Source organism: Leptonychotes weddellii, chromosome 13 (genome assembly GCF_054177405.1).
Source record: "Leptonychotes weddellii isolate Sample4059 chromosome 13, ASM5417740v2, whole genome shotgun sequence".
NCBI lineage: Eukaryota > Metazoa > Chordata > Mammalia > Carnivora > Phocidae > Leptonychotes > Leptonychotes weddellii.
The window spans coordinates 76,714,396-76,732,944 of NC_138381.1; the positions used below are offsets into that span (position 1 = coordinate 76,714,396).

General features: G+C 40.3%; 1 protein-coding gene across 1 annotated transcript; it reads left to right on the forward strand.

Annotated features, from left to right (window-relative positions):
* The first annotated feature begins 2,589 nt into the window (after window positions 1–2,589).
* GTF2H3 (general transcription factor IIH subunit 3) lies at window positions 2,590–18,307 on the forward strand. The gene is made up of 11 exons (XM_081802392.1): window positions 2,590–2,718; window positions 4,547–4,713; window positions 7,884–7,946; window positions 9,221–9,250; window positions 9,398–9,426; window positions 11,527–11,601; window positions 12,852–12,905; window positions 15,757–15,825; window positions 16,206–16,341; window positions 16,445–16,481; window positions 16,567–18,307. The coding sequence occupies exons 1-11, from the start codon at window positions 2,591–2,593 to the stop codon at window positions 16,634–16,636; spliced, it is 858 nt and encodes a 285-aa protein (XP_081658518.1). The 5' UTR covers window position 2,590; the 3' UTR covers window positions 16,637–18,307.
* Window positions 18,308–18,549: the final 242 nt, after the last annotated feature.

Here is an 18,549-nt window from a genome sequence, read left to right on the forward strand (position 1 = left end):
AGTCCTGTATAGGGATGCTTAGGTGGTACAATTCTCCAGTGAAATTGGGCCTGGAGTTTGCTTTTTGGGGAAGTTTTAAACTATGAATTAATTTTTTTTAATAGTTACTAAACTATTGGAATGATATTTTTCATATTGGGTGAGTTTTGGTTATAGGTAGTATTTTGATCTTGTTTTTTTCCACTTAGCGTAATGTTTTTGAGGTTCATCCATGTTCTAGCATGTATTGGTGGTTCCTCTTTATTACTGAATAGTATTTTATTGTATGGATATACTTCTTATTTATCTATTCATGGACATTTGGATTGTTTCCACTTTTTGACTATTACGAATAATGCTGATAATTCTCAAACAAGTCTTTGTGTGGACATACATTTGCATTTCTCTTGAGTAGATGCCTGTGAGTTGGATTGCTGGGCCACATGGTAGGTTTAAATTTAACTTTAAAATGCTGCCAGACTTAAAAAGTGGGTATGCCATTTTTCATTCCCTTGAGCCGTGTGTGAGAGTTCCAGCATCTTCACATCCTTGCCAACACCTGTCTGTCTTTTTTGTTATAGTCATTCTAGTAAGTAGGTAGTGGTATCTCATTGTGGTTTTAATTTGCATTTCTTTAATGACTAGTATATATAGATAGATATTTTATATATCTATTATGTATGTAGTATGTGCTTATAGGCTGTCCTTTTATTTTCTTAGTTGAAAAGCATATTCAGTTATTACACCCAACTTTTAAATTGGGCTGTTTTTTTTCTTATTACTGAGTTATAAGAACTCTTTATATATTCTTTATATATTCTGAATACAAGTCTTTTTTCAAATATATGATTTACTATTTTGTCCTGGTCTATGACTTTATGGCTTGTCTCTTCATTTTCTTAATGGTGTCTTGTTTAAAATCATGGGGCGCCTGGCCAGCTCAGTCAGTAGAGCATGTGACTCTTAATCTCAGGGTCATGAGTGCAAGCCACACATGGGGCATAGAACCTACTTAAAAAAAAAAAAAGCAAAAGAAAAGTCAAAGTTAAAATAGCTTTATCAAGATATAATTGACATGCAGTGCACAACACATATTTGAAGGGTTCGGTTTGATATGTTTTCATATATGTATACATTCGTGAAATTATCACTGCAATCAAAATAATGAGCGTATAAATCTGTCACCCCCAGACGTTTGTTCACGTTCCTTTGTAATTTATTCTACCCACTTCTCTCTGCTTGTCCCCACCCCCAGGCAACCACTGATCAGTTTTATCATTATAGATTAGTTTGCATTTTCTGGAATTTTATATAAATGGAATCAAACAGTACGTAGTGGGATTACTTTTGGTCTGGTTTCTTTACTCAGCATAATTATTTTGAGATTTGTCCCTGTTGTTACAGTAATTCATTCCTTTTATTGTTGAATAGTATTACATTTTATAGATAGAACAGCACATCACTGCATATTACCCTGTTACTCTCCAAGAATACTGTTTTATTTTGAACTCTTATCAGTGGTATATGAGAATGCCTTTTTTTTTTTTTTTGAACCCACACGAGATGTTCTCTTTCCTTATTTTATGTTTTGCCAATATCATGTACCATAAAAGCTATCTCAATTTGTTTTTATTTATTTATTTATTAAAAAGATTTTATTTATTTATTTGACAGAGAGAGAGACAGTGAGAGAGGGAACACAAGCAGAGGGAGTGGGAGAGGGAGAAGCAGGCCCCCTGCAGAGCAAGAAGCCCGATGCGGGGCCCAATCCCAGGACCCTGGGATCATGACCTGAGCCGAAGGCAGACACTTAACGACTGAGCCACCCAGGCTCCCCTCACTTTGCTTTTAGTGTATTTGATGACCCTTTGTATTTTTCCCTTGGGGCATTGCCCATTTTCCTCTTTTTTTTTTTTAAACTGATTGTGGACACTCTTTATATTAGAAGGTTAACCTTTTGCCTGTCACGTGTTGGTATTATATTTTCCGTTTGTAATTTGCCTTTCACTTTTGTTTACAGTCATTTTTTTGCCATATAGAAATTTTAATAGGTTTGGTTTATGTTTTTTTTTAATAAAGTGGAATTTATCAGTGTTTTATTTGCTGCCAGAAGTATCCTTTTCTTTAAGAGAAACATGCTTTATTCCAGGATTATAAAAATATCCACCTATATTTTTTAGTAATATTAGTACTTATGAGAATGTAAGCTCCACGAAAGAAGGGATCTTTGCCTGACACATAACACACATAACAGGGGCTTAGCATACTTAGTGAGTGAACGAATTGAAAACTTGTACAAATCACCAATTTAATCAGTATGTATTAATCATCTACTCTGTATGTAGTAATAATTTGCTAGTAATTTAATCACAGAATATGTGACATGTTTGCTTTCCTTAAATGTTTGCAGAAAATATTTGTGGAATAATGCAGAAATCATCTCATATAAATAAAATTAGAAAACTAGTTTTCAAGTGTTTTTGCTTATGGCCTTGGAGGAGGGAGCTCCTGAGCAAATTTTTAGCAGTGAATAATGGTCTACAATTTAAAGGAAATCCCTATCATTTCAAGACCTAACCTAGTTATTTGGATAGCTACTTCACCTTTTCTAATGTTTTCTGTTTTTCAACAGTTTACTTTATCAAAATGCATAGATGCTGTGATGGTACTGGGAAATTCTCATTTATTCATGAATCGTTCCAACAAACTTGCTGTGATAGCAAGTCACATTCAAGAAAGGTATGACCTTAGTGATTACCTATTTGGTGCTTAACATTTGTGAGGTTTTTATGCCAGTCAGCATGTACTATTCCTTTTCTGTGTTGCAGAATTTTTTTTAATGTAGCATTGAGCAAGACTAACAGCATCAAGAATCAATACATGTACATTTTGATAGAAATGAATATTGGAAACCTCATTAGCTGGTATCTAATAGATTTGCATCTCGTGCACCTGTAACTTACCCAGGTTCAACCATATGCTAGGCAAAAAACAGGGAGAATTATCAAGCAAGGCTGGCAGCTCCTATTACTGTTCTTTGCGTGAGTCTGCCCCAGGGGGGCAGGTGAAATGGGAAGTGTGATTCTGCTTTCTTTCAGCCAGTTGTGGGCCCTGCGAATTTCTCAGGGTGTAATGTTTTGCTGCTCTGGGTGTGATTCTGGTGTTTATAGATAAGGGTTTTTTCTTGTTAATTGGGTTTTAACCCAAGCCAACTACTCCATCTGGTGCTCAGCTGAAGAAACAGTGACTTTTTCCAACATGGGTGTAAACACTGGCTGGGTTAGAGTCTCTTTAGGATGGGTGCATAGGTTTGCAGCTGCTTTGCAAACATGACCATGTATATGGTACATATTTTTACCATATTTACTTTTCATATATATGCTGACCACAGAATCATATTCTCCATGTAAGACATGGCTCTTCTATGTCTTAATTAAATGTCACATCTTGGTAGAAGTGACTCTTGTGTACCAGCGTATTTCATATGAGGTCAGTGGATAGTTCTCAAATTTCTCATTTCTTAGGGCTGCTCTCTTTGGTGTGTTGAAAGAGCCTGTGGGCCCCCAGGTAAGTGCTCCTGCTCCCATGATCACCATACATTTTTCTGAGTTGAATGAAAAAGATGACACCGATTTGGTTAAGACATCAAAAGAAAAACTATAAAAAGCAAAGTATTCCAACTTTTAGAAAAATCAAATATGTGTTTTTACAGGAGTACTATAAAAATCATGAAGCACTAGGAGAATCTTTTCAGGGACCCTTGGAGCAGATTTTTATTAGATAAATATACCTCAAATAATAAACTGGTCGTAAGTTAGAATTTGGTATGGCTCTCTTCCCAGTTGGCATCTGAGAAAGTAGAATGAGAATGACCGTGAAGCATTTCAAGAGACTGGGACCCAGCACACGCTTTATTTCCTCTCATTTGTTAGAAAACAGTGGGATCATCAAAACATTCTCTGGTGGTAGACTCATGTTTGCCAATTTGCCTGTTTTATACATTTCTTTTTTTTTTTTTTTTTAAAGATTTTATTTATTTATTTGACCGAGAGAGCACAAGTAGGCAGAGAGGCAGGCAGAGGGAGAGGGAGAAGCAGGCTCTCTGCTGAGTAGGGAGCCCGACGTGGGGCTTGATCCCAGGACTCTGGGATCATGACCTGAGCCGAAGGCAGCCGCTTAACTGACTGAGCCACCCAGGCGCCCCTGTTTTATACATTTCTTTTTTTTTTTTTTTAAAGATTTTATTTATTTATTTGACAGAGCGATAGCGAGAGAGGGAACACAAGCAGGGGGAGTGGGAGAGGGAGAAGCAGGCCTCCCGCGGAGCAGGGAGCCCGATGTGGGACTTGATCCCAGGACCCTGGGATCATGACCTGAGCCGAAGGCAGACGCTTAACGACTTAGCCACCCAGGCGCCCATGTTTTATACATTTCTTAAAAATGAAATTTATTATAGAGTCTTGTGAGGCAGAATTGGTGTGGTTGGTTGGTTGCTGAATTTCATCTGAATGTTGAGTGAGGACAGAGTCCTGGTGTAATTCAGTGTTTTCTCCCCCCACTGTTTCAGTCGATTCTTATATCCTGGAAAAAATGGCAGACTTGGAGACTTTTTTGGAGAGCCTGGCAACCCTTCTTCTGAATTCAGCCCCTCAGGGAGCAAGGACGGGAAATACGAGTTGTTTACAGCGGCAAATGAAGTTATTGCTGAAGAGATTAAAGATCTCATGACCAAGAGTAACAGCTTTCTTTCTCCATTATTGTTATTTTACAATTGCAGTTGCATGTGGTGGTCCTTGAGGCTTTAAGTCCAGAGATTTGGGGCTCTTGGGAGTATTTACTTGTGTTCTCTCTCTTTTCTTTTGTAAAATCATTTTCCTCAAGGCCTGTGCCTTGTTTGCCTGCCTTGCCAGCATCTCACGCTGTCCACCAGCCTCTACTTCTTGAATCAGACTCTCAGCATCTCAGGATATCCTTTTGACTTGTTTTTCCTCTGTTTTTGGACCATTCTTCCATTTCTGACTTTTCTTTCATCTTGTCCCATAAAAAATAGGTTTTTTAATTCCGCACATTATTTTATTTTTTCTTCCTCTGTATGTTTTCATCCACTCATGTTTCATTATCATTTCTATGTGAACACTTCCCAGTCTTTGTCTCTAATCCAGCCTTTCTTTCACCAAATGTCTCCACGTAGGTGTCCCACAGTGTGGCTAACGCGCCCCTGACCAGTTTCCTTATCTTTCCCTCCCAGCTATACACCATTTCCACTCCTAGTTTCTTTTTTTTTTTTTTTTTAAAGATTTTATTTATTTATTTGACAGAGAGAGAGACAGTGAGAGAGGGAACACAAGCAGGGGGAGTGGGAGAGGGAGAAGCAGGCCTCCCGCCGAGCAGGGAGCCCGATGCGGGGCTCGATCCCAGGACCCTGAGATCATGACCCGAGCCGAAGGCAGTCGCTTAACCAACTGAGCCACCCAGGCGCCCCTCCACTCCTAGTTTCTGACACTCCCATCCACCTACTTTTTCAAATTCAGAGCTTTCATTTTTGACCCCTTTCTGCTCACATTCAACATCTAATCAGCTATGATGTCCTATTAGTTTAGCCTTAGAAGTACCTCCAAAATCTGACCTCTATTATCTCATCTAGCTCAACCCAGCACCGTTGGTGTTTTGGGCTGGATAATTCTTTGTTGTGGGGACTGTCTTGTGCTTTGGAGGATACTTAGCAGCATCCTGGCCTAGACCCATTAGATGTCATAACATTCCTCAGTTGTGACAACCAAATATATCTCAGACTTTGCCACATATCCCCTGCAGGGCACAGCTGCCCAGGTGGAGAACTGTTGCTCTGGATCATTGGAACAGCTTCTGCCCGCTGACTCCTGTCTGTCCCCATTCAGGTCTTTCCTTAACTCTTTCACAGTTAATCTTCCTAAAAATCTGAGCTGCTGTTTCTTTTTTTTTTAAAGATTTTATTTATTTGACAGAGAGAGATACAGCGAGAGGAGGAACACAAGCAGGGGGAGCGGGAGAGGGAGAGCAGGCTTCCCGCAGAGCAAGGAGCCCGATGTCGGGCTCGATCCCAGGACCCTGGGACTGTGACCTGAGCCGAAGGCAGACGCTTAACGACTGAGCCACTCAGGCGCCCCTGAGCTGCTGTTTCCTGGCTTAAAGACTATGACTGGTTCCCTGTTGCCTGTAGGCTGTCGTTTTTAAACTGTAGCCTCTATCAGAGTTACCTGGAAAAGAAAGGCAACTCTTTAGAGATAGGAAGTGGTTAGTGGTTTCTCGGGGTGGGGGAGGAGTGCTTGGAATGGGCCCAAGTGATCTTTTAGGGTAAAGGAAATGTTCTAAAATTGGGTTGTGGTAATCGTTTACAACTCTCTAAATTTGCTTAAAAAACATTGAATTGTTTACTTAAAAGGAGTGAATTTTATGATCTGTCAGTTATACCCCGATAAAGCCGGTAAAAATCACCTGGAGGGCTTATTAAAACAAAATGCTGGGTTCCACTCTGTAGTTTCTGATTTAGCAGGTCTAGGGTGGTCCCAAGAACCTGTGTTTCTCTTAAGTTCCCAGGTAATGCTCTTATACTTGGTTCTAGAATCATACTTTGAGAATCATGGGCCTCCAGGGTAAAGTCCCAGTTTCTCAGTATGGTGTTCAAGACCTTTCGTGGTCTCACCTCACCCATGGGTGGAAGTATTTGTGGTCCTGGACCAGCTGCAGGCCCCATTCGCACCAGATGTCAATCTGGGCTCTCCACCATCTTGAGCTGCTTGACATTTTCACTCAAGGCTTAAAACAAGTTGCTAGCTTTGTCCCTGCTTGCCACAGCCAGAGGGCTTCTTCCAGCCCCATTCCACTAGCGGGGCAGCTCTCTGAGGGGCATGAGACAGAGGAGGTGGCGGGAAGGAGGGCAGAGAGGCTCAGAGCAGGCAGTTGCACGTGACCTCTTGTACCACTTAGATCTCCAACAAACCTGAACCTTTCCAGATAACACCAGGATATTTTTTTACTGTGGTAAAATATACATGATGTAGACTGGCTCAGTCAGTGGAGCATGTGACTCCGATCTCAGGGTTGTAAGTTGAGCCTCACATTGGGTGTAGAGATTACTTAAAAATAAAATCTTTAGGGGCGCTTGGGTGGCTCAGTCGTTAAGCGTCTGTCTTCCGCTCAGGTCGTGATCCCAGGGTCCTGGGATCGAGCCCCGCATCGGGCTCCCTGCTCGGCGGGAAGCCTGCTTCTCCCTTTCCCGCTCCCCCTGCTTGTGTTCCTTCTCTCGCTGTGTCTCTCTCTCTGTCAAATAAATAAATAAAATCGTAAAAAAAAAAATCTTAAAAAAAAAGAATATACATAACATAAAATTTATCAACCATTTTTAAATGTGCAGTGCAGTGGCATTAAGTACCTTCACACTGTGTACAAACATTACCACCGTCCATTCCCAGATTCTCCCAAACTGAAACTTTGTACCCCCTCAGCCCCTGACCACAGGATATTTTAAATTGAGAAAATTTTAAAAGTTGCTTATTTAGGGGCGCCTGGGTGGCTCAGTTGTTAAGCGTCTGCCTTCAGCCTCAGGTCGTGATCCCAGGGTCCTGGGATCAAGCCCCACATCGGGCTCCCTGCTCAGCGGGAAGGCTGCTTCTCCCTCTCCCACTCCCCCTGCTTGTGTTCCCTCTCTCACTGTGTCTCTTTGTCAAATAAATGAATAAAATCTTTAAAAAAAAATTGCTTATTTAAGCATTACTGAGAACAGATGGCTATCTTATGTTTTTAAACCTGGTTTGGAAGTATCAGCTGATTTTATTCATGAAGAAGAATGCTTTGGTTTAAAAATGATCTTAGTTCAAGAAAATACCTAAAAACTTTCTTTAACTTTTTTTTTTTTTTTTTTGCAGGTGACATAAAGGGTCAACATACAGAAACGCTGCTGGCAGGATCCCTCGCCAAAGCTCTTTGCTGTATCCTTGGTGTTCTAGTTACTCAGAAGGTGGCTTCTGAATATCTTAACTTGTGATAATTTTTAGAACTTTGGGTGTCCATATTAAGGAAAATCATGAATATTCTAAAGTGGTGGGTAACCAAAAAATAGTTTATCTTGGCTTTGGAATATTTTTAAGATAAGCTGTAAAAATTAGAAATGTAAAGAAGGGCGCCTGGGTGGCTCAGTTGGTTAAGTGACTGCCTTCGGCTCAGGTCATGATCCTGGAGTCCCTGGATCGAGTCCCGCATCGGGCTCCCTGCTCGGCAGGGAGTCTGCTTCTCCCTCTGACCCTCCTCCCTCTCATGCTCTCTGTCTCTCATTCTCTCTCTCGCAAATAAATAAATTAAAAAAAAAGAAATGTAAAGAAAACTCTGGTTTCTCTAGTATGTCCTTCTGCTCACAACAAATTCTTCAGGATGCTTGTATCTTGCTTTGACAAATTGGGGAGGGTGTGTTTGTTTTTTCCACCTTCCTTAAGTTAGGAGCAGTGTGTTTGGTATTTATAAAAGCCATTTACTGATCCTGAGGGTTAATAAATGAGTGGTTTCTCCAGAGGCCCACAGGTTATTTGCACTTAGCATAGAGTGAACAACACTGTTCTAAGCATGTTGATGTTGTCTGTCTGTGTGATGTTCTCCTAGTCTTTAAAAAAAAAAAAAGATTTATTTACTTGAGAGAGAGCATAGAGAGAGAGAGACAGGGAGAAGCAGACTCCCTGCTGAACAGAGAGCCTGACGTGGGGCTCATTCCCAGGACCCTGAGATCATGACCTGAGCTGGAGGCAGATGCTTAACCGACTGAGCCACCCAGGCGCCCCTGTATTCTCCCTGTCTTGTGTAATTTAATTTCTTTGTTTTGGAAAGTATTGAGTGAGCCCTGTGCCCTAGACTTAGGGGATGCCTGGTCATCTGTGTGTGGTTTTCACATTTGTTATCTGGCTTATCGATTTACCTGTCATCCCAGTATTCAAATCTAGGATGTGGTAGATAATCACAGAAGGATAAATCATGGTAATTTTAATTTTCTGGGACAGAGATCATGTTTTGATCAGGTTACAAAGCTCAGTTGATTGCAGTTGGTAATTGGAAACCCCCAATTACTCTTGTGTGTTTATCATGGGAAATAGAGCATTTCTTTTTTCAGCTAGGTGGATACTGGATTTATTTAAAATTTGAGGTTATTTTTCTGTTTACTATAAATCTTCATGAAATTAAATAATATTTTAAAATTCCTTAATGCTAAAAAAATTAGACATTCATAGAATGAACAAGGAGGTTAAAGGTAGGTGTCTGTGGTTTTTTGTGAGATCTAGAATCCTTATTTTACTGCTATACTTTTGGTGGACTGTTTAAAAATATTGGTAATAAAACCTGATAATATGTTTAATAAGATTCAGTTAAATTGTAATCTGTCTTTATCTCTTTATAGATAATCAGGAAATGAAATCAAGGATTTTGGTAAGATTAAAAAAATCAGTACTATTTTTATATACCAACTATAACCAATTAGAAAGCATAATGGGAAGTAACACCCATTTATAATAAATACGAGTATCCAGAATAAATTAACAAGCAATGTGTAAAATTGATTATGATGAAAAACAAATTCTGAGAGACATAAGAGAATTGAAAGAATGGCCATATTTTATTCTTAGATGTCAGTTTTTCTGAAGTTAAACTGTAAATTCAATGCAATCTCAGAATTTTTTTTTAAAGATTTTATTTATTTAGAGCGTGCATGTCACGGGGGTGGGGTGGGGGAAGGGGAGAGGGCGGTGAACAGAGGAAGAGGGACTCTGAAGCCGACTCCACGCCAAGTGCTTTAAGAAATTCAACAGTAAGGGGCGCCTGGCTTGCTCAGTTGGTAGACTGTGTGACTTGATCTCGGGGTAGTAAAGTTCGAGCTCCATGTTGGGTGTGGAGATTACTTAAAATCTTAAAAAAAAATTTTTTTTTTTCAATAGCTCAGTGAGAATAGCCAGGTGCTTTCTGAAAGAGAATAATAAGCAGGAACTTACTGTTAGGCCTCAAAACACATTGCAAAGCTACAATAATAGTGTGGTTCTGGGGCAGTAGTAGGCCCAGAGTAAATAGGGAAGACTGGACTCCAGAAATAAAATCAGGTCCACAGAGGAGTTTGACTTGTGGAAAGGAAGCACTTAAGTTAGTGGGAAGAAAATGAATGATCAGTTAAAGGTGCTGGGCCAATTGGTTGGCCATCTGGGGGAAAACAAAGTTAGATCTCATTGCTCACACCTAAATAATTCTAGTAAAGAGTTCAAGTCATAAAAGTGCTGAAATAAAATACCTGTTTATAATCTCAGGTTGGGGAGGACCTTGCTGAGCATGATGTGAAGCTTAAGACCTCAAGAAAATCAAATCCCCAAAACAAGGATGAAAGAGAAGCTATTAGGAAAAATATTTTCAGCATAGCTACCTGACAGAGGATTAATTTAGTAATTCTAAAATGAAAAAGAGCTCTTATCAATTAAATTTTATTTATTTTTTTATCTTACTCATTTATTTTTTTAAGTAGGCTCCATGCTGGCCGTGGAGCCCAACTCGGGGCTTGAACTCATGACCCTGAGATCAAGACCTGAGTTGAGATCAAGAGTTGGACACTTAACCAGCTGAACCACCCAGGCACCCTGCCCTTACCAATTAAATTTTAAAAGCTAAGATTTACTCTAAAGAAATAGGTAGAAAACATAAGCAGCCTGCAAATGCTAACTGCAAATAACTAGTTAGCATTTGAAAATACATGCAGCCTTACTAGTAAGCAAAGAAATAGAAACATCCAGTAACAGGGTTTTCATTGTGTGCTTCTTGCTCAGCACAAATGGGCAGTTTGCAGCGTTGATGGCAGGGTTGGGGATGGCTTATTCTCTTGCATTGCCAACGGGAGGGTGAATTGGTACAACTTTTTTGGAGGAACGTTTGGTAACCTCTGTCAGGAGGTATACTTCAGCAATCTCCCTGATTATTTTAGGAGCTAGTCATAGAGTTGTGTCAAGCGTATATGAGAATGTTCACCAGAGCATTGTCTAAAACAGGATTGGAAGCCGCTGCAGTTTCCTCTATAGATAATTGGTTCAGCAGTGGACTCTATGAAGTTAGCACAAAGGATGATATACATCCAAATTCACTGATACAAGATTCCCCACTCCCCCAGATACTGTGGAACCAAAAAGCAAGTTGCAACAGCGCCTGGCTGGCTCAATGGGTAGAGCATGTGACTCTTGATCTCAGGGTCGTGAATTTGAGCCCCACGTTGGGTGCAGAGTTTACTTAAAAAAAAAAAAAAATCAGGTTGCAGAGCACTAGATAATCATCCCAGGGTGTGTCTGTGCACGCACCCACCTAGCTGTTGTCTGGAACTATTAACAGGGACTATCTCTTGGAGGGTAGGGACTGGGGAGGTTCTTGCAGCCATCTTTACGCTGTACGTATTAGTTAAGAACGGTAACTGGGCAGGCAGATTAGGGAAGCTGCGCTGGTTGTGTCTGCAGTGAGAACTCGGCTATGCCTGCGAGGTATTCATGCGGATATGATTTTTAGGTGATTAAGGCTGCAGAAGACAGCGCGCTGCAGTATATGAACTTCATGAATGTCATCTTTGCAGCACAGAAGCAGGTGAATTGGGAGCATCCTTTTTTTTTTTAGTTTTAATTTAAATTCCAGCATAGTTAACATACAGTGTTATATTAGTGTCAGGTGTGCAATATCGTGATCCAACACTCCCATGCGTCACCTGGTGCTCATCATGACACGTGTGCTCCTTAGTCCCCACCACCTGTTTCCCCCACCCCCCTCCCCTTTGGTGACCATCAGTGTGTTCTCTGTAGTTAAGAGCTTGTTTCTTGGGTTGCCTCTCTCTCTCTCTCTCTCTTTCCCCCCTTGGGAGCATTCTTTTAGAAAATATTTGTTTCATAATGAATTTTATTTTTTGAATGACCTACATACAGAGATATTTTGACTAGCTGGCCTTATCAGTGGATGAAGAATCTGGAATTCATATTTTGTACTAGTCATTTCTCAATTTTGGGTCCTGGACCCCATGAATCTTATGGGTCCCCAGAAAAAGGTACACTGAAACACAGTTTTGCCTATGATTTCATGGTATTAGTGTAACCCCGTTTAGCACATCCTTGGACCTCAGGCTAAGAATCCCTAGTTTACAGTTTTGCTGTGTGCCTTGCCTCAATTCCTCTATCTCTTTGCTTTAGGGAGGTCTTATCAAGAATTTATATTTTTTACTTTGCAGATAATTGAATGAATTTACACTAATTCAAATGAATTATCACTAATACATTTTCTTTGATATGGTTAAAGAATAAACTTTCTTAAAACTTAAGTTTTGGGGCTCCTGGGTGGCTCAGATGGTTAAGCGTCTGCCTTCGGCTCAGGTCACGATCCCAGGGTCCTGGGATCGAGTCCCGCATCGGGCTCCCTGCTCAGCGGGGAGCCTGCTTCTCCCTCTGCCTCTCTCTCTCTCTCTCTCTGTCTCTTATGAATAAATAAATAAAAACTTTAATAAAAAAAAAAAACTTAAGTTTTAACCCAAAATGCTGCCATATTCATGCCTAATATTCTCTGTGTTGGAGCAGCAGCATGATGTAGTGAAAAGACCATGGGCTTTGGGGACAGACAGACTGGGGTTGACAGCACTGCCCCTCCCTCCCCCTGCTCTGTGACCACAGCCTGGCCAAGGTGTGGGTGCTTCAGCTGCAAAATGCAGATTGAATATCTGCTTTGCAGAGTTATTCTGCATATCAAATAAGCTGTTTTAAGAATAGTCTAAAAAAAAAATAGCACATAGTAGGTTCCCAGTGTAAGTCATTATTTTTATTATTCCTCTAATGTTTTCGGAATGTTCATTTCAGAATATTTTGATCGATGCCTGTGTTTTAGACTCGGATTCAGGACTCCTCCAACAGGTACGTGTTCAGTGGAAGTGTGGTAGTCGTGGTCTGGGGAGCATGGTGTGTTCTCTTTATTGTTAAATGTCTGTCACCAACGTTCACACATTTTTAGGAATTAGCCTGTGTGAGGCTGTCGCTTAGAGCACTAACATCTCTCTGGTCCTTATTTTTTTATTGAAGTAAGTTGACACACAATGTCACATTAGTTTCAGGTGTACAATTCTCTGGTTCCTTCAAAATTTTTATTTACGTTTTACATAATGATTGATGCTGTAAAAGTGAGTCACATATTGACATGAATTCAAGCAACACGGGAAAGTATTTTTTAAAGGGGTAAAAAATCCCTTCAAATCCTATCATCTTAAAATTACCGTTGCTAATATTAGGTGAACAGCATAACAGATCTCTATAGGTATAGATGGAAGAATGGATCGCTAAGCAGAGAATTTAATAAAGATAGGATTGTACCCCAGATCTGTGCTGTCCTATATGATAGTTATATGGCTGTTGAGCTCTTGAAATGAGTCTGGTGAATTGAGGTGTACTGTTAAGTGTAAAACACACACTGAATTTGAAAGACTTAACATGAAGAACAGAATGTAAAATAAAGATTTTTATATTGATTACATATTAAGCTGATAATACTTTGGATATACTGAGTTAAATAAAATGTTATTAAAATTAATTTTATCTTTTTTTCCCCTTTTTTTATGCGGCTAGAAAATTTTAAGTTTCACATGTTGCCCATATTTTATTTCTGTTGGACAGCACTGTTAGATGTTGCTTTTCAGTCAAATATATGAAACTGCAATCTAATGTAACCAAAAAGGGGAAAAAAGAAACAAATAAGACTGAAGAAATTGCTGAACTTTTGATAAATGTTTTTTTCGACCACAAGAAATATTCTTTGCTAAAAGATCAGTTAAAAGCACAAAACTGGAAAATGCTGAGTTTAGGATACTGCCGAGGACACAGAGTGGGAAGGGGAGATATGATTAGAAAGTATACTAACGTCAGAGGTTCCAAATTGTCCTATTTCTTAAGCTTGATGGTAGATACATGGTGTTCATTTTATTTAAACCACACTTACATGTTATGTATATATACTCTTGCACATATGGTTATATTTCAGAATTAAAAAATCAAAAATGTTGAATACATTTTTTAACTGCACATTTCACTCTACACAGTGTCTGCTAACTCCTAGAAGATCTTGGCTGTACCCTGAGTTTAAATGCTCTGCCTCCCCGACCCTCACATCGCTATGTCTGGGCCAGATGCAGGCTCTCTGTGTTCCAGACTTGCATAGTCAGCTGCTCAGGCAGCATCTCCCCTTGGACATCCAGAAGCATCTCCACTTTAACTTGTCTGAAGCAGAACTCCTTATTTTTTCCATGTTGCCTCCCAGGGGCCTCCCCATTGCAGCAAGTGGCAGCTCAGTTCATCAGCCAAAAATCCAAGCCAAAATCCTGACTCTGCCTTGTTTCTTCTCTTCCTCCCTTTCCAACCCATTAGCCAATCCTTTTGACTTGATCTTTGAAATAGTCCCTGAATCCCACCATATGTCTTCTCCTTCGTTGCTACCCCTCAAGTGGAGGATTGTAGTATCTGTTAACTGGTCTCTGTTTCTACGCTTACCCCGCCCACTGAAGTCCGTTCTCAAGACAGTCAGAATGAAGCTTTCAAAATATAAATCAGATCTTGTCACTCACCTGCTTAAAACCCTCGCATGGCATCTCCTCACACATAGACTAAAACCCAGATTTCTGCCATGGCCGTCTGTACCCCCCGCACAATATGGTTTCTGGGTATCTCTTTGTCCCCATGGAATCTCCCTCTTTACTCCACCCACACTGGGCTCCTTGCTATTGCTTTAAAACTACAGGCCTGCCACCGCCTAAGGGTGTCTGTGTTTGCTGTTCCCTCTGCTTCTAAGGCTTCTCCTCAGATATTTGCTTGGTTTACTCCCTGCCCTCATTTGGGTCTCTGCTTCTGTGTCACCTCCTCAGAGAAGCCTTCCCTGACCATCCAATGTCACTCCCTGTCCCCTTACCCAACTTCATTTGTCTTCATAGAAGTGATCATAACCTCTGACATTATTTCAGCATTTACTTAACTCATTGACTCTCTGTCTTTCCCCCGCTTGCACCCAAGTGTCCATCAGTGGATGAACGGAGTTAAATAAGTTGTGGTATAACCATACGATAGAATATTATTTGGTCATAAAAAGGAATAAAGTACTGATCTTGCCACAATGTAGATAAACCTTGAAAACATGATGCTAAGGGAAAATTGTACGAGCCCATTTATCTGAAATGTCCAGAATAGGCCAATCCATGGAGAAAGAACGTGGGTCACTGGTAGCCTAGGGGTAGGGGGTTGGGAATAACTGCTAATAGGTATGAGGTTTCTTTTTGGGGTGAGGAAATGTTCTGGAACTAGATAATGCAGTTGCACAACTCTGAAGACAGTAAAAAGTAGTGAAGCCCACACTTTAAAGGGTGAATTTTATGGCCTGAGCATAATCTCAAAGCTGTTGTTAAAAATATAATGAAACTGAGTAAACGTGGCTGGAATAAAAATTTCATCAGTAGTAAACACAGAGGAGAAAGGGCATGTACTGTGCTCACTAAGGTCTTCAAAGGGTGGAAGAGTGTGGTGCCCGTGGCAGAAATAGTTGAACACCTTGAGAGGTAGCAGGAAGTTTCTGGTCCTCACGCACCCTTGGGAAACCATGCCCTTTTGATTGGCACCGTCATATCCCCCTCTCCTTTGGAGACCTGAAGCATTGCTGGTGAGAATTACATCTCTCTGGAAAAGCTAAGCGAGTGCCAGTTTGGCAGAGAGCTCTTTGGATGTCTTGCAGGCTTGTGACATCACGGGGGGACTGTACTTGAAGGTGCCTCAGATGCCGTCCCTTCTGCAGTATTTACTGGTAAGGAACCTAACACCTTGTGTCTGGGTGAGCCCCTCTCCCCCCCCCGGGGGAATGAAGGGGAGCACAATGGCTGATGCTAGTAAGTGGGAGGAGGAGTAGATGGGTGCTAGAAGTGGACACTTCGGGTCGTCTTCGAAGGCAGCTGCATACAGACTGTTGCAGGACTGTTCACACAGTCCTACAACAGCTTGGGGAGGTGCTCCGTAACTGCTGAATGAATAACGCAATTCTTGATGGACTTCTAAGGAAAATCCTAATTTATTATTCACCTTAGTGATCACTGGCTAATATCTGATACCTGTGTTGTAACTTCTGATTATTTTTCCCCATGTTTTAAATAAAATTTCCTTGCCTCCTTTTTTTTTTTTTTTTTAAAGTGGGTTTTTCTTCCTGATCAAGATCAAAGATCTCAGTTAATCCTCCCACCCCCCGTTCATGTGGACTACCGGGCAGCTTGCTTCTGCCATCGAAATCTCATTGAAATTGGCTATGTCTGTTCTGTGTGCTTGTCAAGTAAGTTCAAGTGCAGACTTTTCTGTGTTGGGGGCGGGGGTGGCAGAAAATAAGTCAACTGGGCGGTTTTTTTCAACATCCTGTTTGTTTTTCACATTTACAGTATTCTGCAGTTTCAGTCCTATCTGTACCACGTGCGAGTAAGTATCCCTGGGCTGGTGTGGCTGGCTCACGCGGGAGAGATTCAGAGCTCCTAAGAGGGTCTTCCTCTCTGTGTCGTTACAGGACAGCCTTTAAGATTTCTCTGCCTCCTGTGCTGAAGGCCAAGAAAAAGAAACTGAAAGTGTCCATGTGATCATACGATCCCCCCAGTCTTTTAGAGCCTATTAATAGAAATTGTATGGTGGAATGTTAGGAGGCCCTGAAAAAAATACAGTGCATGTGGGATAATTTTGAATGAAGTTCCTTACAGGAAAGACTTCTAGACCATTATCCTCATGCTGTGCTTTTGGGAGACTGCTTTATTTGAGGGGGTCATTCTATGCAATCTTTTCTGACTGGTTTTTGTCCACAGAGGGAGAAGAAAGCACAAATTAGTTAGTGACTTTTTTTTTTTTAATGAGATGCTCATTTTGCCAGTCAGCCTGGCCTGACTCATTGTAGGCTTTTGACTTTGTAGCTGAGTCTGGGTTCTGCCTGTGAAATGTACAACCGGTGAAATTTGAGTGCAGTTTTGGAAAAAGCAACCACGCAGTAATGGCATTAATCCACATAGACCATCTTCCTTGAATCAACAGCTGACTTTGACGATAGTCCTGTAAATATAATGCTTATTGTCTAAGTTGAGATTTAGCTTCGGATACTAGCAGATAGTTTTACTTTTGTCGGACATCACTGCGCGTTCGGACGTAGTCATCCACATAATAACTGTCTGTCGCTGCATAAGTACAAAGTCTGATCTTGAGTGAGGAGAGAGGGTGCAGTACTCTGGCAACGACTTTCTCTTCAGAGATAGTTGGGTGAAGAGCTTATGTGTGAAAGCCGGTGTCTGGGTTTGGAGGGGGAATTTCTTGGTGGAGAATGGATTCTTTTTTTTTTTAAAGATTTTTTTTTTTTTTTAAAGCTTTTATTTATTTGACAGAGAGAGAAACAGTGAGAGAGGGAACACAAGCAGGAGGAGTGGGAGAGGGAGAAGCAGGCTTCCCGCCGAGCAGGGAGCCCGATGTGGGACTTGATCCCAGCACCCTGGGACCATGACCTGAGCCGAAGGCAGACGCTTAACGACTGAGCCACCCAGGTGCCCCAGGAGAATGGATTCTTTACGGTTCAGTACTGTCCCCCAGATAGAATTCTTTAATTTTGTAATGAGGAAAAAAAAGTATTAATGTTGGAGAACTGTTCTCTAGAACAAGTGCGATAGGTTCAAAAGAAAAATTATCTGTAATTTCAACAAGAAAAAACTTATTTTTCTATGTAACCTTGAGGTTATTAGAAGTCTTTTCAAATTCCATCACAGAAGAGTTTTCAGGAATGGTGGCTGGTTTGGTTTGGTTTTAAACGTATATTGACAAAAACCCATTTGTGTACACAATTTTGTATGTAAGTAAGATTTTAATTTTCTCTTTCTACCAGCTCGGAAGCTGAGTCTCATTTAAGTAATTTGGTATTTGGCTAGATGATTTCAGGTAGATTTTGTACTTTGGATTTATAATTTTGTTAAATTCACACAGGTTTTGGTTATAATTTGGCAAATATTTGTTAATCCTTGAGTTTGAGAATCTTATTTGTCTTTTAGAAATCATATTTAATATTTCACAGCCTAAGTGTAATGGAAATCACTGTTTTAAGTCTAGGAAGTCATCAGATATCTAAAAGATGAAGAATTCAAAGAAGCTGATCAGGTTCTTGTTACAATTTTTTTGTTTGAGATGTTTTGTGTACTGGCTTAATTCTGCTTAGGTTTTATTTTTAACTGTTGTGTTTATGGTTTATATAAATTTTTATAATAAAATAATTTAAATTTTCACATTTGCTTAAGTTATTTTCTCTTATTCATTGTTTATTTCATGCTAATTCAACTTACCTTTAAGTTTGTACTTCAACTGGATTTGGTCAAATGTCAATTTTTTATTCAACTCTGGAGAACTTTTATTTTATTTTTTTAAGTAAGCTTTATGCCCAGTGTGGGGCGTGAACTCACAATCCCAAGATCAAGAGTCACATGCTCTACTCAATGAGCCAGCCAGGTGCCCTGAAGAACTTTAATTT

Coding starts and splice junctions, on each gene's coding strand:
- GTF2H3 (XM_081802392.1), top strand. CDS start 2,591: ATGTTTTCTGTTTTTCAACAGTTTACTTTATCAAAATGCATAGATGCT. Junction 2,719..4,546: donor GCAAGTCACATTCAAGAAAG/GTATGACCTTAG, acceptor CCACTGTTTCAG/TCGATTCTTATATCCTGGAA. Junction 16,342..16,444: donor CTGTTCTGTGTGCTTGTCAA/GTAAGTTCAAGT, acceptor TCACATTTACAG/TATTCTGCAGTTTCAGTCCT.